Raw genomic sequence first — 24,630 nt, forward strand, 5'->3', positions numbered from 1 at the left:
CAATGCAGCATCAAAAGGCTAGAAAACATATTCCCTACAACCTAATCTGGTAATTTGCATGCTTCATATCTTGCACTCTGGATCTAAGTCAGTTCTCATTTTTTAGTTAAAGTGCTTATATGCCAAAGCCTTTATCCAAAGTTACTACTTTCTACTTTTGTACCCCTGCTCGTGCTCTTCAAAGCACTTTTTTTTGCAGTAAAGAAACTGATCAAAAATCTAGAAGAAACTGAAGTGATCACCATGGTATGTTGACACATGTGCTCCAGCCTACTGAAAATAAATCCTGCACTCCTGTTTCTGTGAAGCTGCAGCTGCCCTTGGAGGACCCAATGCCTGCCTGCCCCACAAATAAGGAACTACAGTACCTCAAGGACATGCTCACCCACAAAAACAAACTTATCCACTGTTAAACAGCAATAACCAACCTGCATTCATCTGCACTGTACAGATGGACAAAAGGACAGCACTTGGACGTATGTGCAAATTCGGACAAGTGGGAAGGATGCTAGGACTTGTATGCTGGAGCATGAGCAGTGGTTTTGCTCCATGGCAAGCAGGGCCAGACAAGCAGAGCTGGCTGCCTGCAGACTGTAGAGCAGCTGGGTGTGAAGGAAGCAGGGAGACCAAGGATGGATGCATCAAGTAGCATTTGGATCCATGGCCTTGATGCCAAAATGGTTACACTCAGAGTTCTTGTGGTTTACAGTTTTTCAGTTTACATGACTTTTCATCTCTATTTTTTTATGTCTCGAGACTATGAGAAAGTGACAACATATTTACATGCCTAGAACTCCTCAACACCTAAACTGTAACATAAATACAAACATTACCACACTACAAGTGAGAAGTGTGTAAATGAAGGAACAGGCTGTTGCCACAATATAAGAAAGAAACAAACAAGCAGCAAATCTGCCCTGCTAGCAGACCACATTTACAGCAGTGAAATTTATCTAAAGTGAAACTGCTCTTCCACACAACCACATCTCCTTTTCCAAGCAGTGCAGTGAACACCTGCCTGCCAGAATGCAAGTCCCAGGGCAGACTGTTTTTGGAGGGGCACCAGGAGAGGAAGCAGAAGAGGTCTGAGTTTCAAAACCAGTTCTTTAAAAAACACTTTCTTAAAAGTTCACATTAAGGCAGACAGGGGAGATGGTAAACACAGACACCTGCAATGTGGCCTGTGCTGATGCCATGTCTATGGTGTGAGGAACTTGAACATTCAGTACAACAGACAGTTAGTTATCAGAGGAAATACAGCTGGCCTCAGACTGCCTACATGTATTTTTAGTCCATAGCTGAAGGTAAGCAAACGCTAAGGACCACAGCTTTGCAATTACATCTAAAGACCATATTCAGAGTGTAAAAAACACAAAATCAGCTCAAAACAAAACCCACTTCTGAGGAGCTGCAGCCCATGACCCATGCATGTGCAACAGCTCTTCCTGACATGCAGCCACTATTGCAGTGCCCTCAGAGGGCACTGTCAGGCTGGGTTGGGCCTCCAGACCTTGGGATGGATTTGGAAAGCAGAGGGACATGCAAGCTGTAAGGCTTCTTCTCTAGATCATTATAAAGACATAATACAACCCCTAAAATACACAATGAAGATTTATCAAGGCAAGTAGACCTTACCATGTCTCAACAAGGTTTGGCTCATCAACTTTACTACTAGTGGGGAGACCATCCATCTGACTTAGTCAGCCTTCTATGGACTGATAATACAAAAACAAAGCTCCTCTGACTACAACTCATTCACATTCAGGCATCTGGCATTTATTTAGCAGAAGCCCAGACCACCCTGTACTGATATAATCAACCGTAAAGAGAAAAAGATTGTAAGGATATTCATGCTGGATCTCTAATGCCACAGCTTTTTCATTAGGGAAGGAGCTCTGTTACTTAACACAATGTTACACAGATGTACACTGTTGTCTTTCACCTGTCAACACACACTTAATTTATTAGTGATTATCTCCTTTACGCCTCTGTTCTGAAATCTGGAAGTACATTGTATTATTATTTGTCAGTGGCTAAAAACCTGGGGAGCAGACTGAACACTGGACTTGTTTCATCACTGTGTGGTCTTCTATTTTTGATCAGAAGCATTCATCCTAGAGGAGGGAAACCACATGTGTCCAGAAGAGGTCATTTCAAGTCTGGTAGCCAAAGGTCATGATAAAAGGCAAGCTCTTTCCTGTGTGAGGACACCACTGGGAAATGCAAGTTTGGTTTGGGATGTCAGGTCATTAATGGGACAAGATGTAGCTGCAGGGCAGCTTTCTACATATATCTACAGATCTGAGAATTAACTATTTCTTACATTCAAAAGACAAGTCTGTGCATGCAACCTTTCCACTTAGGCACATAGCCTTGTCCTTTTGTGTGCAAAGGCAGGTAAAAAAATAATCAGGTTGTACCTCTCTGTACTGTCTAGCCCTCATACAGTGGAAGACAGAAAGTGTTTTCAGTAGTGCCTAGGAACACCTGTGTTGCCATGCAAGCAAAGCAAACCTGGCTCATGATAGAAACAGTACTTAACTACTGCACTATCAAACTCTCTGATTGGTGTCTATGTCTCTATACTCAAAAAATTAATTTCCTAAAAGAAATAGCACCTCTCTCACACCTTTCACTTTTTTTTTTCATACACAGACCCATCCAAGTGGGAATGAAGCAGCAACTGCTTGTTGCATGTCAAAGAACAGGTGCTAAAGGACAGCGTGCTCCCTCTGCCCCCTCTTACACTTAGGCTATAATTTGTCCTTCAAGCCCTTGAAACTGATTTTCCAGAAGATCTGAAAAATCCACAACGGCAAAGATCAAACAGTGTGCATAAAACAAGGCAGCTGCTTCATACTCATGACTAGCTTATTTGAGCAATGGGCTGCCTGCTTATGCTCATCCAGCCTGCACCCAATATGATGCAAGAACTGGCCAGCTCACATCCCATTTCAGATTATTGCAGCTGTTACTCAATGTAGCATGGTTTGTGCAGAAAAAACAGAACAAGCTCATATCCACAACTCATATCATGGTGTGTCACGTAGAAAACTGCACATCAAAAATATTAGAAGATACCTATAATTGCTCTGAATATCATTAAAAATCAAAAATTACATTAAACTAAAGGCAAAGCTCCTTTGATACAAAAAAAAAGAGAGGGAAATTAAGACTACTAAACAAAGGGATTACAGCTAAAAACACCTCCCTTTTCTCACTTGTATTTCTTTGTACTCTTGCCAGCATGCGCAGTAACCAGGCTCCCTGACAGTCTTTCATGTTTTCACCACTGGGTAACAGTGGAGACAAAGGAAAACCTTGCTTCATTAATGTGGCCAAGCTGGTGAAAAACATAAGTATCACCTGGTGGACAGCAGACAAATAGTCAAGCATGAAATGTGCTATAGCTGTTATGAAAGACATTACAAATCCTTGCTCCACCTCCTTCTGATGCTGTTGAGAACTCTTGGTATTCAGAAGAAATAAAATATCAATTCAGTGTATGGGCTCTCCATTGGAAGGTGTACCTCTCCCTTTTGGCTTATATACATTTTGGCAGAAGCATAAAGCACTCACTGTACAGACTTGGAAAAATTTTTATGAATACTGTCCAATAATAAGAAAACAAACAAACCATACAGGTGGCATTGCATGCACTGTCTGATTTTATCCAAAAACCCCCACAGGAAATTGAAGTTCATGCAAACAGAAGTAAAATACTGTGTTCTAAGAGCACGACCAACATCTATAGCAAGGAGTTTAGATTCAGCAACACCTTAAAAACAACCATTTTCCCTCCTTTTTCTTCTTTTTATAGACCTTTTAGCTGAGAACTATTCTTGGAGTTTTTTGAAAAGAGGTGTTGAGACCTGACAACCTTTCCTTTCAAGAGAAAACCAGCATCACTCAACCATATGACAAAGCATCACCTTTCCAATGTTATAAATGTTCTCTTTATTTGCCCATGTACCAGTATGTATTTATGTTTCACTCTTTAGTCACAGACTTGTGATGCTCCCTCTCTGCAGATGAGTCACTGATGGCAATCATGGAACAGTCTTTTATTGCAAGTTCCCTGCAGGGTCTATTATATCACAGTGAGAAGAGGGCAAAAAGTGTGCCTGTCTTCGTGGTGAGGGGGACATCTGAGAATTTTACAGAAGCTTTTTCTAAAAGGTTTTCCAAACACTTAAAAAAAAATTTCAGAAACAAAGCTGAAGAAAAACTACCAAGTGCTGCATGACAAGAATGATAATCTTTTCAAAAAAAGCCATGAGCATTAATTGAGCAACATACTGCCAGCTCATAAAGAATAAATCTTGCATTTCAGAACCTTCATTCCCCCTTAGAAAATTAAACATTTTTAATAATTATTGCTAAATCAGTCTATAACTAGCTCACAGAAAGAAACAATAAATGTTGGCACAGGGCACAGACCTTCTTCAGAGGTTTCAGGAAGGCATCTGCCCATTTTTATGACATTTTTTAAAGTACTGAATTGTGTGAAATCTTTGTAATGAAAATTTTGTATCACTAATTTGTCTAAGAATTAACTGTAGGCACCTGATCATCTTTGGAATTTGCCTCTTTTTTACCCCAGAAAAATAACTGCAAGTTAAAAAACTGTGAGGTCTCCATAAAACTCTTCCAACAGAATAAGTATGAAATAAAACAAACAAGGAATTACTGATGTAGCACAAACACTACTGGGTGTGTCAAAAAAAAAAGCATTCTGCAATTCATGTAGTCCCAAAATGAGTTTTACACAGCAACCTAAACTGAGCTAGAAGGAGGCTGAATATACTGAGCACATAGTCTCAGAGCACAAGATTTCAGTTTCCCATTGGTTATACCATAATCTGTGAAGTTAGTTAGCTGGGTAATCCCACACCCTACCCCCAGCTCAGCATTTCTGCTTGGTTCACCTTTTCAGGGACTCTCTGCAGATCATGTCTTTTACCAGTTTCAGCATTTAGTGTGAGCTCTGTACAGTACTGATTAGTTTCTGCCACAAAGTGCTGATCTGACTCTACTATTTTCCCCATTCACAATGTTTGAGTTAACCACACCTGACAGATGGTCAGACTTTATTACTGGCAAAATATTTCAGCAGTGTGATAGTCACAACTGATGCAGTTTCCTCAGACTGTTCATTTTAGAGCTTATCACAGAGGGGCTAAAGCTCAGTGACTGCAGACTTATCCAGATCTAGCTGAGACATGAGGACAGAGCTACACTTTGGTTTGGTTTTGGCTTAGGTCACATTTATTTCTAAATTTCATTGCAACCAAAACACAATATTCATCAGAGCAGAATATTCATCAAAGTTTCACTTCCTGTTTGAGGTACAGAACCTTGCTCTAAGCCACTGAGCCAAATAACACTACAGTGTATGAATCAAATGTGAATTGAACCTCTGCTGCTGGGTAGGTTTATGTACTGTAGAAAGGAGGATATTTTGATCCACCATATTGTATTTCCAAACTTGGCTTTGCTGTTTCATATTAAAAATCAACATTAATCCAGGTACTCTGCGGATAAGTTTCCCTTCCCTGACTGTGGATATTTATGTCGATGAAGGAAACTTCTTTACCACATGTTCTATTTGAAATATTGGCTCATTCTATAAAAAAACCAACTTCCTAATGAGCAGTTTGGTGAGATTTGCTGCCAAATTACATATTTGACTCATTTTTTTCGGCAATGCTGAATTGCTCATTTTTCTCTTGCAGCCCTTAGGAACAAACCAGATGCTCAGTGAGCTAACAGTCAGCTGACATGGGGAAAAGATCCTGTGCTCCAGAATTCAACAACTGAGTGTTCCAGGATGTTTGTACATACAGGTTTGACCACATAACACAAGAAATAAAACAATTTGTGTATACACCTATCTGAATAATTTGAGACAATTTAGTGTGTAGACCCCCCCTTTACAAAGTTAATGTGCACAAGTTACTGATAACCCAATTCTTCTCCTCAGTGTAAACAAAATCCAGCAAATCCTCTGTAGTATTCAGTATACCCTTTATGAAGTTTCATGCACAACTGACAAAAAGGATATTCATCAGCAGAAATAATGGAGAAGCTGTAGTAATAACAAAGGCCAGGTTTTTACAGCTGTGCCACCTCACCCAGTTCTAAGAGCTGTACCCAAGCACTAGTTTGTACTGGAGGGGAACTACATGCTTCAGTTTTTACCTCTACAGACAGGACTCTAAAATAGTATCAGAAAAAAAAAGCAGGAAACACTAATTTTCAAATTCTTGCATTCAACACCGTGGTGGGTTGTTTGGTTGAAAAAACAAGCTTTGCTTTCTCTGAACTGACAAAGTTGAAAGTAAATTATTAATGCAATAGGCAGTATGCAGAGTAAATTAATTTAGTTTAGATTCTTACCCAAATAGCATGTTAGCTTACCTGAGGATTTTTAAATAAAGCATATTTTTGACTTTTTTCCAAAAACATAATCTTATTCTCAGTATCTCGAGTCCAGTCTGATAACACTTCAACAACATTTTCATGGTCTTCAAAAAACCTTTCTGGAGAGACAGAGAAGATAATGTAAGACATTCAAACTGTTTCTGGCCTCTCCTGAGGCTGCAGAAATTCCTGTGTAAGAATGTAATCATTATCTGATGTTCACTCACTCAGGGCTGGACTGTCCAGCACTCTCTTCCACTGCACAGATGGGTATAAAACCCACATGAAATTGTGCCACATGGAAGGGCAAAGCAGCTACAGAAGATGCCTTATGTAGCTGTGCCATGCTCCTGGACTCCTCCTGAATCTCTGTGCTGTTGCTTGAAGACTGCAAGGGGTGGGAACAGTGACCCATCAGGAGTAGATGGTTACACCCATGTTTTTCATGGTTTCCTGCTTTTGATTGATTTTGGTTTTTTTAAAGTTTGCAGTAATGCAGACTGGGGGGGGCGGGGGGTGGGAGAAGGGGTTTACATAAACTTTGGCTATTGAATTGTAAAAAAAAGAAAAGTAAGTATTTATTTATCTTTTTGCTTTACTTCTTTTACAGGGAAGATTTGCTTTTTGTCATCAGGAAGCATTCTATGCACTGAAAACAAAATGTTTGGTTTCAAGCAACAGTATTTAAAACTACAAATAACAAAACAAAAAAGATACAAAGATAGATTAAGAACTGATGTCAAGATATACTGGGTCACTCATCTCTGTAGTTAAAAACCTTACCAGGGATGTGAGAGACCCAATGTCAGCTCTATTCCCTCCTGATCTGCTCTTAACCCCAGTCCTCCACCCAGGAAAGCCACAGGGTGTGCTGAGATTAGGTAACTCTGATCTCTACCACTCAAGTTTCATTTAAATAAGATTGTTCAACAGTAACATAAAACCCCTTTTAAAGGAAAAGGAATTCAGCATTCATGCACAGGTCATTTTGGAGGGTCCCAACCTGCACTTTTCTACAAATTCAGTACTGGGACAGGGAATTGTCCCACCTCCAATTCTCAGTAGGATTTTGGCAGTTTCCTGGGAACAGCCATACTCCCATTTCTGTGATCTGTAGTGATCACATCTCCCAGTGGCCTAGACTGGCCTAGCATCAGAGGAGGTAACAGCAAAGATTTTGTAGGCTGTCTTTAACACTTGTTGCTTTTTACAAGGGTTTAGTACAACCCATCCAACCTATATCTTGTGTATTAATTAAATTCACAGAATGAGATTAGCTTCAAGACCCATTTGCATGTACATGGTAAATTTTAACACCAACAATATTACACTCTTCATTTAGCAACTGGCACTTCTGCAATGCACCAGAAATAGAAAGTACTATATAAAACCCTGTTAGTGGTTTGAAGGGTGAACAGTACATTATAGTTCAAGATAGGCATGAAACAATTCTCAGACAGTAAGACTAATTTTTGCCACATTTTTTTTTGCCACTATTTTTGTTTGTTCATTTGATGCACCAGAATTTTCTTGTATGAAAAATATGATTTTATAATCCTCAGGAGAGTCTTTTTAATAATTACTTTTACCTAAAAAATGTCAAATCAGGACACCTAATGTAAGACTGTAATAGTCCTAATTGCAAAATAGATGCTGGTATGTACAGCCCAGTGTTACATCACCATCTCACTACTGAGATTATGATATTTAACATGCATTTAATTTTAGTTTATTTTATTTACAATCACAGTCTTTCAAAATAACCATATATATAAGACAACTTGTCAAGGATCTTGTGATACAAAAGTAGCTTGGACCTTCAGCAAGAAATGTTTGCTTCTTAAAGTAAACATATTTTATTCTCTTTAATACTTATGTGGAAAGCAGGCAGAAAGATGAAGTGCAGAAAAGTTCTGTCTTTGTGCTGATAGTAATAAAGCTATCTAGAGCAGCCAAGAAGTATATTGACAAAAATAAAGAATGGCTCACATTGTTCTGATTTTGAACAAAATTAACTGCATGCTGCTGTGCATTGGAAACAGAAGAAAGAATATGTATCATTCCACTCATATTGAAACTGCCTTCTGCAAACAAAAAGGCTCCATCCTCAGCAGATCTGGACCTGGTAACAGATCACTGCATCAGGAGTTAATAGATTTTTTCTTTTTTCTTCTTTCAGATACAAGTTTACTTCCTTTGGTACTTTTATTCTCTCCTGGCTCTCAAAATAATTTTTATTCATTATGAGAGGAATTCCTTACTATACCAATACCTAACACTAACCAAAATCCTCTAGCATTAGCTGGGACTAAAGTAGCACAAGTAATTTTCACAAAAAAATTCTAACCATTAAGCCCAATGTTTGTAGCAAACAATCTCCCTGATACTTTCAGTTTTAATTGCATGATGGGAAAATCAAATATCTATCCAGATTATGAAGAAACACAAGTGCATTCTTCTTAATGACTCTGGAGACTCAGAAAACAATATGTGCTAACATCCTTATACTCAGACATGTTTGCCCAAGTCACACTGGACAAAAAGAGAGCAACTTTCTAAGACAGGAAAACATTCCAAAATTATTCGGTGACTTTTATCAGATTTCTAGGGTCAAATGACATTTTCAATCTTTCCTTAGTTAAGACAAACAGGTACAAAAGAATGCAGCACCATTATCTCAATCAAGTCACAAGAACAGATTGGCAGTAAATTTGAAATCTCTTTCAAGCAGATGAGCATCTCCTTGCTCATGACCAGTCAGGATCTTTACCAGTTATTTTTAAATTTCTATAATTTAGTCTAGCAGAATGACTAGAATGACACAAGTGTAATATTGATATTTGACTTTATTTGTGAATTGTCACATTTCTGCTAGGAGACTAAACTGAGAATGTTAAAGGCTGTATGACAATTTCCCATTTTTCTAGGTCAAATGTGACTCTGAAAGAAAGTTGTAGCAATTTTCCTTCTCCTTTTGATGTCAATACCTCTTCAGTCTGGCAAAAAAAATATTCTGAAATATTTCACAATTAGAGAATATTCTGTTTTTAATGAAATAAACCTTGAAGCCTTTTTCAAAAAAGACTCATTATGTTGCACAGAACTATTTCTAAGTTTTGCACAGCGGTTTCCTAGGACCTGGAAATTACTAATTAGGTTAATTACTCCATAACTGACCATCAGCAGAGCTGCAGCTCCATCACAGAGCAGTATTCTGTGAACAGCTACACTGAAGAAAACAATGACCAAAAATGAAAACCATTAGAAATGACTGAAACACTTCTCACAGAGTCTTGTTTAATGACATTTGTTTGGCGAATATGCAATACATGCCTGCTGACAGCACTCCAGCACTGCATTCTCTCTTCAAAAAGTGGATTTGAGTATTGGTGTGTCTGTGTTTGCCATCACCTTGGAATTCACATGGCTCCTTCATTTTGTGTAAAATAAAATAATGGAAATGGTGAAAAGCAAGGAGCCTTCTGCAGGTCACAGCACATCTAAATGGACTCATTTCTACAGCATGAACAGACCAAATATATTCCTGCAGCATCCCTCAGCTTAGAATCTGTGAAGTTCCAGCACCAGGGGACACAGGAGAAATGCTACTGTCTTTTCAAGACTACCAACACTTACCTGATTTTTCAAGATTACCAGCCCTCTATCTCTTTGCTATGTCACTACACCACTTACCAATCTGCAGCTCTGGGTACATCTCATACAGACACCAGTCCACATTGCAGTCACAATGGGTTTTCTCAAAGAGATTGTCCAAAACATCCCGTGCTACCTGACGCTCATCCACCATTAGAGACTTTGTGCTGTTATCATTCATGTGCACCTTGATAACAAGCTGAGAACAAAGTCACAGAAGAGTCAGTTAATTTCAGAAGCAAGAAAAAGACTGGTCTGAATCTGCTAACACAGATAAGAAAGATAAAGGCTGGAGGTTATTACTGATTCAAAGGCATCCTGTCTCACAGCAATCTGAGAGAATAAAACAGCTCCAAAGTTTTCACATTATAATGCCACCAAAATAAAGATATTTTCTCTAAAAATAAAATTGAGCCTTGTCCTGTGTATGACTTCAGGAAAGGTGAAATTGCTATGAAGAAAAAGCAGAAGTTAATCTCTTCTCTAAATCTACTACATCTGCAATTAAGGAAAATGTTTGATAGGGAAACTGAGTGCAAAAGGACAGAGCGTCCTTAATGCAAGCTACAAATGTGGAAAATTTTATCTTAAATAGAAAAAAAATGGAAGAATCTTGCCATGCCAACAGAATAACCTGAAATTGGATTGTACTAAGATGGGCCATAGTCCAACAGTCATCAATAACAAAACAGATGAGTTCACAGAATACGCTGAGTTGGAAGAGATCCATCGGGATCATCGAGTCCAGCTCCTGGCCCTGCACAGGACAACCCCAAGAGTCACACCTTGTGCCCAAGAGCATTGTCCCAGTGCTTCCTGAACTCAGTCAGGCTTGGTGCTGTGACCACTTCCCTGGAGGGCCTGTTCCAGGCCATTCCCTCAGGTTCTGTCACTGGCCACCACAGAGAAAAGATCACTGAGTGCCCCTCCTCTTCCCCTCATGAGTTACTAACATTGACCGAATTAACCTAAGACACTCCTCACTTCTTTATAGGGTGAAGTATTTGTTAAACAAGAAACAGAGTGAACTTTCTTCAGAGAGGAACAATGCAAGAAAATGCTGAAGTACATAAAATGTGATCAAGAACTGGAAATACATTATAAGAAAGTACTTAAAATGCTCCATTAGTAGAATGAAACTGAAACAGTAGAATAATTCTCTGCAAGGCCTATACATTGCTGGTGAGTTGGGAGGATGTTCCATATAGTCCTGTTTAAATAGCTCTTTATTTTAAAATGTGTGCTTTGGTTCTGTAGAGATAATCTGTGTAAAAGGTCAAGTAGAAGAGGTATGGTTCCCCAAGAGAAAATCTACACTATCTCTGAAAAGCAAAAACAAAGGTAACGAAAGCCACGAACTTGTTTTGATTTCAATCTTAATAAGAAGAATCTTCTGTAAAATAAGTAGCTGAGCCTAAGTGCAGACTATAGAGAAAAAGAAGTGTTGTATGTGCATAATCTAACACGTTTAAGGCAAAAGGGGATTTTTGTCTGGTTATAACTAACTGCTCAGAAATATGCATGCAGCTTCCACCTTCACAGAATCACAAACAGCTGAGATGGGAAGGCACCTCCAGTGGTCATCCAGTCCAAGCAGCCCCACCTAGAGACTGATGGCCAGAATCCTATCCAGATGTTTGTTATCACCTCCAAGGAAGGAGACTTCACCACCTGCCTGGGGAACCTGTGCCAGGCTCACTCATCCTCACAGTGTTTCCTGGTGTTCAGAGCCTCCTGTGTTTCAGTTTGTGCCCATTCTCTCTATTCCCATCACTGGGCAGCACTGGAGAAAGCCTGGCTCCATTCTCTCTGCATTCTCTCTTAAGGTTTTTCTAGAGATAGACAAGCACCACACAGACCCCTCTCTTCCCCAAGCAATCCCAGCCTTTCCTCACAGAGCTATTCCTGATCACCTTCACGACACTTTCTGATCATCTTCCATTGGGATGGAACTCTCTTGAGTTTGAAGAAGGTGATCTTTACATATTAACCAGCTTTCTTGATCCCTTCTTCCCACCTGGGAAGTCCCTTATGGGACACTTCCAATCAGATCTTTGAAGAAGCCAAAGTCTGGTCTCTTGAAGTCCAAGGCTGTGAGCTTGCATTTCACCATCATCCCTGCCCTCTGCCTTCTGCTTTTAGTACAAGAGTGGAAACCAGTTTTCTTGTCAATATTTAGTTAATTTAGAATTCAACAATGACACAGTAATTTCATTACAGTGACACAGTCACAAGGCTGTCACTTACTTCTACCATAATACTCAGGGGAGGAACAAAAGTTGGGGAAAAGTTCTCCCAAAGGAGAATTGCTACCATTACAAGGAAAAGATGTGACCAGTGAGCAGTCTTTAGTTACAGAGCTCTGTAAAGTCAACATCAGTGAAATCCTCCCAGGACATTCTCTCAGAAGGAGCATTTGTACATGAACACAAAGTGTTTGTGGGATCCATCACAAGTCTGGACATCCCCAAATTTATTGGAAGCTTCCATTCTTCCCAGAAGCTCTGCAGGCTCCTTCATTTCTGATCTTCTTTGAGCAAGACTGAAAGGTCATGACTGTTTTTAGTTAACATCCATTATTCAGAGTTACTGAATACCTGCAGCTTCTGCTGAGTTCAGATGGAACTCTAGTTTAGGATGAGTGGGCATAATTACTGGCACACTGCAGAACAGTGCAGACACTGGCTGGAAGCTTTCTAATTTGTTGGTCTAAAACAACTTCTATTATGCTTGTACATTACTACACTGCTGTGAAAAGATTTAGCAAGAAGACCTTAATTAATTTAATAGGGATTAACTAAATCCACATCCAGTATAAAGAAAAGCTTAGTACTCGTGGAATCAGCAAAGCATAGGTAAACAACATTTTCATGTACACTCTACTTTCTCTAAAGCAACTTATCAGTGGGTTTTGCTCTAACACTGAAAAAAAGAAAAAGAGGCAGCACTTTCCAAGTCCTCTAAAAAATAAGTCCCTTGGAGGTAGCATTCTCCCAGAGACTTCTCTTGATGTGGATGACAAGAGCTTCAGAGAGTATCTTTACAGATAAAACATGGAAAAGCCTAGTAATTTTAGCAAGAAATTTATCATTAAGAAGAATGTTAACAGATATTTAGGTGGTAGATCTTTTGGTAGCATTTACTATTTTACAGCTCACCTTTTTAACTTTGGCTTCCTTCAGTTTCTCCAATGCAAGTTTAATCTTGTCAGCTTTAGCCTTTGCCTCTAGTTCTTCCTGAAAAGACACAAGATATTTGGTATATTTCTTGTTAAGTAATCTTGTTGTTTCTTGATATTTATATCTTGAAGATAAAGCTTGTCACAGCAAACTTCATACATACAAGATAATATCCAGCTTTCCTTGACCTAATATCCTTCAGCCAAAGATTCTATTTACAAGTCCAATGCTCCCTGGTGTTGCTCAGTCACACAGTTCTTACATGATGTGTTCCTCCAACACTACAGGAATGCCTGAAAACTGGACTTTTCTATGTTTCCATATGCACAGTTGATACAAAAGAGAAGGTGAAGGAAGATCTACCCTGAGTGAAATAGCATGGTGGATGCAACTGCTTGGAATAAAACTTGCTTCCCATTAGGGTAAGAGAACCAGAATTTGTAGGATTTTACTAAAATTCTGGCTTGCAATTACACCACTTACAATTTCATGTTCTGTGCTCAGTACATTTATTTCCTTGAATTCTTTGACCTGCCACTTATGATCTCTTACTGCACAGATACATACTGAGAGGAACACCTCCATTGATTGGATGATACCTGGCTTTTTATTCTACTAATGGATCTATTCATATTAACACAGACACAGTTCCATAGGGCACACAAGTTCATAGCACAGTAAGAATCCCAAAAAATCTCAGTATCACCCAGCTCTCTTTCTACAAAGCAGCTCTATCAATACCATGCCTCTCTCTTAATATAAATGACATTTGCAATCCAAGAAGACTCTGACTCCCCAGATGCTGAGAATTCTAGCTACATGTACCAAATGCCAGTGCCTAGTGCTGCCTCTGTGACTGCTGTATAGATTGGGACTGCTCCTTTATGCCATCTCTCTTCCAGAAGTCTCCTCCAGACACAACCAGAGTTGGAAAAGAGCATTTTGGACAGCAAATGACTGTGGGTACTGGGGCTGCCTCCAGTACTACTGGAGACTTCAGTTTCTTTCCAAGTTAACATCCCTGTTGCCTCTACTGAAGACTGTCTTGTCTTTGCTTTTTGCCTCTCTGCTGATTTTTGCTGTCCTTATTGCTCTCTTACTTTCACAGCTTCCTTTGTGTAAAAGGAAAAGGGGAAGGATTTCGTGCTCTGCCACTCACATGCTACCAAATTCCAGTCAAGGACTGCCCGAGGAGATTCCTGTCCTGCTTTCACACACGATTTCTGTTACTTTCAGCCTCCATTTGCTATCCTAAAGTCATAATTTTTAGTGGTCTTTTCACCAAGACAACTGGCCGCAATTAATGGAAGATGTACTTAAAAGAAACTAAGCCTAACTAAGCACTGCCATCACTTCCCTGTTACTGAGACACCATACAATCATAGAAAGAAGGTTATCTTACTCATGAAAAGTTTTGAGGCATGTTCAACAGTAGCTGAAGTACTCCTGACTGACATCCCTCCTGCTGAACTAAACATTTTTTGTTTTATCACTACTTCAAGTGTATTTCCTGTTATCAAATTCTCCACTCTAAATGCCACGCAATCAGTTAAAAATATCTTTTTTTTTTTTTTTTTTCTCTGCAGGTGTGGAAATTTGCATTGCTATAGCTCAGCAGTACTTAACTTAGAGAATTCAAAAAAGCCTCTGTAGTGGAACACAAGCAGCTGCACGAAGGTGGCTGCAATGAGGCTGACTGTTGTACAGGAGGAAAAGCACACAGCCTCTCATGCTGGAGCCCTCCCCTTACCACCTCTGCAGCAAGCAGGAAAAGCATCTTAACCAACGTGGTTGAGGGTGGTGTGGGCAGGCTTTGTGATGAAAACTGTAGGCAGGTATAATTCAGGCTACACTTGCATGTGCCTTGTGCTGAACAGAGTTCACACACTGTATAAATCTGTGCAACAAAGCTCTCAGCCCAACAGCCTTCATAGTTTCACATGATTTGACTTAATGCAGAAAAAGAAAATAAGCTATCAGATGCAAAATTTTAGCAGTGTTAGAGAAATGCTTTGACAAGTTACAGGATTCGTTTTCCTGCTACATTTTCTGGATTTTTAAACAAAAGCACATAAAGTCATCATGTCAATAGCAAATGAAGAAGCCTTATTTAGCTTAAGGGCAGTTTTAAAAAGAAATGTCAGAGTTGATGAAAACTTATGAGTCATCTCTATGCTTCCCTGAAAGAAAGGCCACACTTCTTTATTTTGGCACACCTAAAGGTTAAGAAAAAAGGCCTTAATATCACGGTGGCATTGGGAACTACTAACACTGTTCTTATTTGACTGTGGATAACCAGAAGTGTTAAACACAACTTCAGCCTTGAATGGCTCAAGAATCACTTATCAGGAATCCTGGCTAACAGGAATGTGAATTTTGATGACACAAAACACCTTCCACTTACAGCTGAATTTCATTCTACTGAGCAGAAATGTCATGTCAAAACAAATAGTAATCAAGATAATGAATGTTAATTTGAAAACAATTCTTTCCATATTAATTTTAAATTGTATTACCTCCATCATTCACACTGCAGCCTGTGTGACAGCCCTGTGGACATTTTTGTGGACAGTAAGCCACAGTGGATTTGCCATTAGTACTTGAATACAGCCTGTATCATGAAACCAAAACAATGCCTCAATGAGGAAATAAGGTACTGTCACTATATTCCTTAGAAATGCTTCTACAACCAGTTCCTATCCTTCCCTGATACTCCCTGAATCTGGAAAGAGACCAGGGAATATCATTAGAGATCAGTCTCAGAGGGACAGTTTAACTGGGGGAGAAGTGACTTTTAAGATGCAAAAAAATGGCCAAGCTTCTCCCATATGTTTATGAGTTTCATTCTTCAGTGTTGAAAGGTCCTATGCATCAAATGAAGCTTTATCCAGTGAATCACTTCTTATGTCATCAGACACATCCAATTTTCCTATCCAATTTTCTGTTTCTTTTGCTGAATGTCTGCTGTATGATTTCAAATACAGGGGAAGCAGTGATGCTGAGGTGATTCATATTCAATTCATGTGGGCTTTTAAACAGCAATGAATAGACCAGGTTTGAAGCAAAACTGACTGATACTTTTCATGTTCCCTAAAATATTTCCGTTCCCTAAATGTAAACATCTTCTCTCAATCATGGTTACCGTGAACATGAATACTGAAAGAGATACACTTGTGTATTTCATCATTTCAGATTCATTTTTTTGGGGACTGCATCACTTTTTTAATGCCTTCTCCTCACAGGGCTGTGACAGAGAATTCTCACATTATCTACCTCTCCACAACCTCACATCAAAAAAGTACTACAAATATCACATTTTATTTCAGTTGTTAAAACAGCTCTGCAAGAAACACAAACATGGAGGAGGTTGTGCTAAGTCTGAAATTTAAGATACAGGTAAGTCAGTCATTTATAAATAGCTACAAATAGTTATAGATACCTACTGATAACTTTGGCACCTCCTAAGAGCATTTGTCCCCTATTGCCGATAGTCTTTATTACTTTTTTTCAAAGGTAAGACCAAGAAGAGTGTGTTAGGACTAGGAAAGGTACTTCTTATGCTTGTCCCTGCATCTGGTCACCTAGAAAATGTTGAGTTTCACACAACTGAACAGCTTTTCCCATTGCGAGAAATCACTTAGGCCAGGGATGGAGCTGGGAAACATGCACAGAATTTTCTCATCAGTACAACTAGCAGACTGCAGTGAACATACATAATGACATCTTCATGTCATCTTCATGGTCATCTGGCCATGCTTTGCACTGATGCTAAAAACAAGCTCTCTATAAGAAGATATTAACTGATCAGTGCTTCTTTTAAAAATTCAGTGATAAATTTTCTGTTACAATAAACTATTTGCAATGATTATGCCTGTATTGGGCTATCAAATGATGATTAGAAAGATGAAGGAATGAGCAATAGGTCAAGGAACAGGCAGAAACTGCTGAGGCCACCACAGCAGAAATTTCCCTCCAGAGCTTGTGCATGTTTCATCACTGCAGAACATTCCCAAGATGTATCTGCCTAGGTACAGGAGAAGATGTATCTACCTGGGAGATCCACTGGTGCTCCAGTGCCAAATACCACTTGCAAAGTGACAAGAACTAGTGAATGCTCAGAATAAGGTCCTACCCAGACTTACCTGAGTAAGTGGCTCAGGAGGAGGTGGTGACGGTGGTGGTGGAAGTTCTGGTTCAGGGTCTGGAGGTGGAGGAGGAAAATCATCCCCAAACTGTCCAGTAATGGTAGCATAGGGACTTACTTTAGAATAAATATCACTATTCAAGTCTGTTGAAGGCTGAGTGACTGTACTTTGCTGGTTGCAAGAAGAAGTTTTCTGGGCTTGTAAAGTTTTCTGTTCAACATCATTAAGATCTGCTACAAGATCAGCCATTAAAGCATCCAGGTCTTTGTCCTCCAGGGCATTTAGTGATTCTGTAAAGAAAAACACAAAATGTGTCAGAGAGTGAGTGAAATGCAAAGCACTGTTTTCAGTTCAGCAGAGATTAAATTGCAGAAGGCACAGTTACAGGGTTATGGGAAAGGAAACAACATTTTACATGAGTTCAAGAAACAAATGTGCTTTCAGAACAGCCATTCATCTGGTCATACTGAAGTTCAGAGTACAAGGAACTCTATGAATACAAACTAAACAGGACAGGAAGCTTCAGTTCCAGTGATACAGTCTCAGGCCCTTATGATGTTACAAAACATGGCCCTGATCCAGCAAGGTTACTGCATACATGCTTAGTGACATGAATGTAAGAAATTCCATGAGCTCCCATTAGGCTGTAAGCACATATACAAATCCTTAACAAGTTCTGGAACAGCACACCACAAACCATGTAACTGAGGCCTAGATCAAGAATACCTCCATGTATTATTACTACTCTACAATTCTAAAATTAAAATGAAGACACACGTAACTGCATGGTATCATCTGCATGGTAGCACATCAGTAATTGTGTGATCTGTGACATACCATATGGGTGGTATATCAAATATGCTTTTGAGGATCTTTTAAACACAGAACAAACAAGAAAATCTTTTTTAAAAGCCTCTTATTACCAGATAGAAACATTGTAACTTTTTCTTTCTGTTTTCTACTCTGGCAGAGTATAAGATAAAATCCTATACCAGAACTTCACATTAATTTGTGGTTGTTTCAGCTAGCCATGGTGTAAAGACATGCTGTGGAGCAAAACCCTGTAGGATAATTTAGCTTTCTAGAAGAGAAGGGTTCTTTAAGATTGAACAGAGTCAGTGTTTAAATCTCTTTAAAAAGTTCAGTTTAGAAATAAATAAATCACAAACTGGGGAAACTTCTAAGCAAGATTTTGAGAGGGATGAGAACACTGAATTAGATAGTAAAAAATGCTAATATAGTCCAATAAAGCATAGACATTAATGAGACTGTGAACATGTCACTAGGCCATCTCAGTTTACTCTGCTCTCCCTGCTATGTTAATAAAGTATTTAATAAGTTTTTCTTTACAGTGGGAAAGTTGGCTTATGATCCTCTCTATTAACATAGCTCATGCACTTTACTGATAGTCTTTACAAAACCCAACAGGAAACTGATTGTGGGACAAAACCAGAGGTTAATACCAACTCAGGTTAATGTAAACAACCAGCTTGCAGTCAAAAAAAAACCAAACCAAACCAAAACACAAAAAAACCCAAACAAAAACAAACAGCCAAAAAAAAAAAAAAAAAACAACAAAAAAACCCAAAAAAACCCAAAAAACAAAAAAACCTAATCACAAGCAAAATCAAAGGAAGGGCTTTTACTTCAAACTCAGATAAATTCCCTTACTTGTTTTGCCATACAGGCTCAGCAAACAGCTGTACAGGCAAAAGTGACAGTGCAAATCAAAATGAGAAAAAGCACTGAAAAGTGGAAGCAGCTGAAGCTGATACTTCCACTGGACAGAGATGCTTACACAGCTCTGACATCACATCCAAGAACTTTGTCTTCCACCAAGTTAAACCTTTATATTAAAAAGGCAACATTTTAGAATGTTATTTAGGAGACTTCTCGTTTTGTTTTCCTCTACACTCAGACATTTTTAAAAGTCTGACTTCTATTTAAACTGAGTAATGCCCCAAAAAGCTATTCCCTTTGAAGATTCCTAAATTGAGATACAAAAATATACCTCCCTTCCAGCAAAATAGGGTTCTTTTGTTTGGCTTGGGGGTTTTTGATCAAGGGTATGTAAAGATTTTCTTCTCATTTGTTGCTGTGAAGTATTTTAAGCAAGCTAAAAGGCATGAAAGAGTCCATTCTAATACTTACCATTTAAGTCTTTAAAACCAACTGTAAAGCTAAATTCATCATTGGACACTTTGGAGCATGGAGGTGGTACAGTCTCCACTCCTAAACTCTGTTAGGATAGAAGAAAAAACATGTATCTGATGATTACATACAGTAACATTTGAAAATCAATTACCTGAATTTTCTAATGAAAAAATCCTTCTGCAAGAACAGAATGACACACACTGGTTTCTGAGATTATGTTGGACTGTAAACTAACTAGGGCCAGGACAAGGGTTCAAGCACTGTATTAAAATCGTGGCAAGGGCTTTGCATGCTGCTCTATCCAATGCTGATGGCAGCAACTCCTGTCAGGTAACACCTGGACTTGGTGTGGAGAACAGCAGAGAAGTGGACTGTTTCTAATTGAGACAGTGGGCAAGGTCACACTGATTTTTAGCCTCCTTGGGTTTTTTGAAGGGGAGTGTGGAAAGAGTTTAGCTGTATAGACATTTGAGCCACAGTGCCATTTTCTTTCCAGAGTGCTTTATTTACCAATATAAATGAAATTTAGTTGTTGCTTTCTCCTGTTTGAAAAAAACCCAAACCCAAATACAACAAACAAAACCCCACACACTTGTAAACTACTAATCTGTGTAAATACAGAATTCCAAGTTTGAGGCAGAAAACGATAATTCTAAATTTGCATTTCTTTTTCAGCCCTGTCATGTCATGTAGAGGTATCTTTGTGTGGTTCTATCCTTTACACTTACTTTAGGAACAGACAGACTGGTGAAAAAGTGTGAAAAACTATTTACAGTCTTGTTTAGAAAGTCTGAGGGAATTAACAGATCCAGTTCAGAAAACTGAAAGTCTTAGGCTTTCAGACACCCCTGCCTCCTTTTCCTGTACAATGCTGGAGTGAGAGGTGATGCCAGAATTTCAGAGGGGAAGAGAAGCCTGTCTGAGTCTCAGGAACACTCTGTCCCACCCAGTACTGCACTAGGGAGCACAGAGACAAGAGACTCACATTCTCTCTATCACCTGCAGTTATAACATTGCTGTATTCAGTTTGAGGAGGCAAATTTTATCACAGTCTTTTGTTCTTTTGAAGGAACAATAATGAAATGAGATTACCATAAATCCCTCCATATATATATATATATATATATATATATATATATATATATATATATACATACACACACATAAAATAAATATACATATTTACAAAAAGCCCTGAAGAGCAGAAAGGCTACCAAGGGACAAGGCATTGTGATTTGATAGTAATGCCATGTGAAATTTTGGCTTTCACCCAGTTTAAACAGTTTCTATTCTGTGCCTCAGAATTATTGGTATTCAATTTGCCAAGCACTGGGATTCGCCAAGAAGAAAAACCCCCTCAAAACAGATGCTGGGAAGCAAACTCATTCAAGATGAAAACTTAAGTGTTTTCAATCATGAATCTATTAAAATACAGCAAATTTATTTCCTTTGTAGATTTTTTTTCTAGAAATAAAAATTCTCCTTCAATCAGCTTTTGCAGGAAGTATTTCATTATTAGAGCTTCAGAAAAAGGCTGAAGCTCTTTTATACTCTCAAGAGTGTATTCTACATTGGGAATAACATCTCCATGAATTCTTAAATGCCATCCTCACTGCAGCTTAGTATTTTGCCATATATAAAGAATCCTTTAAACATATATTCAAAATGTTTCTCTCATTTCCAAAGCTCACATTTGACACTCAGGCTACATCCCATTTACCCATGTATGCTAAGCATTCATACCTGAACATTCAGACTCAAACTCTTCCTGTTTTCACAGAATCCTTTAATTTCTTTGGACCAAGTCCAGAGAAATTTAAACTACTAGGCTGGGTTTTTTTTCAGAAAATGTCTTTCACAAGCAGTTAAGTCCCTTTAACAACCTACCCTGTACTGATATTACCTTATTCTTTGGGCCACTTGTTTTACTGTCAAGCAGAGAAATTTAACTGAAGGTTTACTACAATAATGTAACTGTACTTACTCAGAGTGGAAGTGTGTGAAAAATGTAGAAAAGTTCCCTCTTTCCTCTGACACATAATAGCTATTTTTCTAATCTTGATGAAAAAAAAAAATTATTTACCTGAGTCAGCATGTCCATTTCCCCAAGTAAATTGCTGAACATTTCATCTATATCATCACAGGTTTGCTCCATCTGAAAGAAAACACAAACAAGAAGCTCATTTCAGTTCATTTCAAAGCCAGCAATGGTCAAAACCAGGAGATACACAATGCTCTTGTATATTGCATTAACAAATAACCTTAAAACAACTGCTCATGACTCACAAAAACCTGAATCTATACCTTAGAAGTAACTAACAGCTCAGAACCCTTATCCTGTATATGCTAAAACACACACTTCACATTTACTGCCATCTGAAGTTCTGACAACCTCCTTTTAACATTTACATTTCATACAAATTCACCAGCTAATAGACCATGGTTTTATCTTAAAGATAAAAAAAAAACTTGGGCTGTGAAAAATAGAGAGGGAAACAAAGTTTGATGTTGAGAAATTCCTGAATGTTTCATCTTGAAAGCCTTCTTCTTTGGCTTAGATAATTATTACCACAGGAGTTTACTGGGTGTTATCTTGTGCTAAACCACATTATGTTTAGGTACATAACCAACTTTTTGGCTCAATATTTCTCCATTTTTCTTTCAATTATTACCACACTGAGAGAACTCCAGTCTTACCTAACCTCAGGAGATCTGAGGAAGCACACAGACAAGGAAAATGGGTACATGCTGCATGACAGGTGGTGGCAGTGCTTGCTGCAAGGACAGGATCAAACACCAGTGGTGCTGAGCTATGGGGAAGACACAGCTTATGCAATAATCCTCTTCCTCATAAATCTGTTCCTTTTGCAGGGAAAGAAACAGTTTAAAAGGGTGTCTGCCTTGGAATGCTACCAGAGACAAGAACTAGAAACATCATTTTATTGAGAGGCTCAAGCCTGCAAAAGATTGAGAACTGTGGTACTGAACACATAAAACAAGGGTTCAAGCTAGTGCCAAACTTTAAACATGTAAGTAGTCCTATCAGTTCTCTGGGTTTGTGTGCAACTGTACTGGATTTTGTGACAAGGTTTGGGGGGAAAGGAGCATGGCTGCAGAGGTGACTTCTGTCAGAAGGAAGCTCTCCCCATGTCAGGAGTTCAAGCTGGCTCCAAGATGGACTTGGTTCTGGCCAAAGCTGAGACCACTGGTGGTGCTGGTAGCACCTCTGTGACAACACACTTAAGGGCAAAAAATGCTGCACAGCAGTGGGAAAGAGCAGTGGGAAAATATAAGTAACATAACTCTGCAGACTCCAAGGTCAGTACTGAAGGAGGGAGAGACGTTCCAGATGCTGGAGCACAGATTCCCCTGCAGGCCATGGTGAAGGCCATGGTGAAGCAGGTTGTTCCCCTACAGCCCATGAAGGAGCAAGCCAGGGCAGACACCCATACTGCAGCCCATGGAGGAGCCCCTGCCACAGCAGGTGGACATGTCCTGAAGGGAGATGAGGCCCACAGTGTGCCACACTGGAACAGGCTCCTGCTGGGAACTGCAGCTTGGGGAGAGGAGCCCACGTAGCACTGGTGTTCTGGTAGGACCTGGGGTTCCATGAAGAACCCATACCAGAGCAGGTGAGAGCTGTTCCTCTAGGACTCTACCTTGTGGGAAAGATCCAGGCTGGGACAGCTGTTGAAGGACTGCAGTCTGGGGGAAGGTACCAAGCTGAAGAAGCTAATGAGGAACTGTCTCCCTTGGGAGGGTCCCCATGCTGGAACAGTGTGAGGAGGAAGGAGCAGCAGAGACAAAGCATTACGAACTGATCACAAACCCCACTCCCCATCCCCCTGTGCCACTTGAGTGGGAAGAGGTACAAGAGCTGGGAGTGAAGCTGAACCTGGGAAGAAGGGAAGGGTGGGGTGAAGATATTTTTTGCTTTCTTCTTATTTTGCATTATCCTAACATCTTATTAATTGGCAATATATTAATTTAATTTCCCTATGTTGAGCATGTTTTGCTCAATGGCAGTTGGAAAGTGATCTCCTTGCCCTGTTCTGCTGAGGAGGAGAAGTGATAGAGCACCTTGGGAAGCACCTGGTAGCCAGCCAAAGGCAACCAAGCATCTTACAGGAGAACCAGGCTGATGCAAGAAAGCAACCAACTGAAGACAGGAACAACTTTAATGTCCATAAAGACTGGCAAGAAAAGAAAACTAGTGTTTCCTGTTTCTCAGTCTTAATGCTTTTCCTTTAATGGAACATCTTGAGTCATGTAACTATTCCATGGATAAATTATAAAGGCCACTGAACCCTAAAGTCAGTAACTGTTGTTTGAGATTTGTCATGTAACTGAACGAGGCACAGGCAACCAAGAACCGAATTTTCAACTTCCACATTTCTCTTGGATCCCAGAAATCAAAGATTTAAAGATTTAGGAACTGGATCTCTTAAAGACAGTTTAATAGGATGTGGTTGACAGAGCTGAGGCAATTGCAGCCCATCCATGGAGATTGCACAGCTCTTCCCAAGAACAGGGAACATAGATGACACAGGACTGAGTGAGTGGAGAGCTGAAGTCATGTTATCTTCTTCATTTCCAGCTGACAAAGCCACACTGATGGCTCACTCTGTATCATGCCTCTCACACTGAGCCTTGTACACAGCATTCTGTTTCTGCACACTCAGCTGTGTGCTGGGTGCCATACGATTACTGAATCTTAATTCATTTATTTGGAACAACAGCTGTGTAGCTTCCTACACACCTGGCACTTGGAGAATCAATTTCCATAGAAAGGCTAGATAAAATGGCACTTATTTGATCAGGCAGAGTGAAGATACAAAAAATGGAGCAGCAGTTCATACTGAGAAGTATCTCATCAGTGTTTAAATAATACTGAATAATTTTATGTTTTCCTGTTTTCTGATTTAGGAGATCAAAATATCTTCTAATGAAATCTTATCAGTTCCAGTTATTTGTATGTTTTTGGTAGACTTTTTTTAAGCACTAACTATATCAACTTTCAGGAAAAAATCTGCATAAAAGTTCTTTTGACAAACTGAAATCTTCCTTTACTATAT

The 24,630-nt window shown here is 39.2% G+C and overlaps 1 protein-coding gene across 3 annotated transcripts in view; it reads right to left on the minus strand.

Annotated features, from left to right (window-relative positions):
• APBB1IP (amyloid beta precursor protein binding family B member 1 interacting protein) overlaps nt 1-24,630 on the minus strand; it is a 54,822-nt gene that overhangs the window by 25,848 nt on the left and 4,344 nt on the right. For all 3 annotated transcript variants that reach the window (XM_079299577.1, XM_079299578.1, XM_079299576.1), the window contains exons 2-7: nt 21,639-21,710; nt 19,553-19,640; nt 17,399-17,691; nt 13,236-13,313; nt 10,117-10,276; nt 6,421-6,542 (exon numbers count right to left, since the gene is read on the minus strand). In XM_079299577.1, the coding sequence (XP_079155703.1) occupies nt 6,421-6,542; nt 10,117-10,276; nt 13,236-13,313; nt 17,399-17,691; nt 19,553-19,640; nt 21,639-21,710 (813 nt within the window). The remainder of the gene's footprint in view (nt 1-6,420; nt 6,543-10,116; nt 10,277-13,235; nt 13,314-17,398; nt 17,692-19,552; nt 19,641-21,638; nt 21,711-24,630) is intronic.

The sequence above is a fragment of the Erithacus rubecula genome (assembly GCF_903797595.1).
Source record: "Erithacus rubecula genome assembly, chromosome: 3".
In the NCBI taxonomy this organism is placed as follows: domain Eukaryota; kingdom Metazoa; phylum Chordata; class Aves; order Passeriformes; family Muscicapidae; genus Erithacus; species Erithacus rubecula.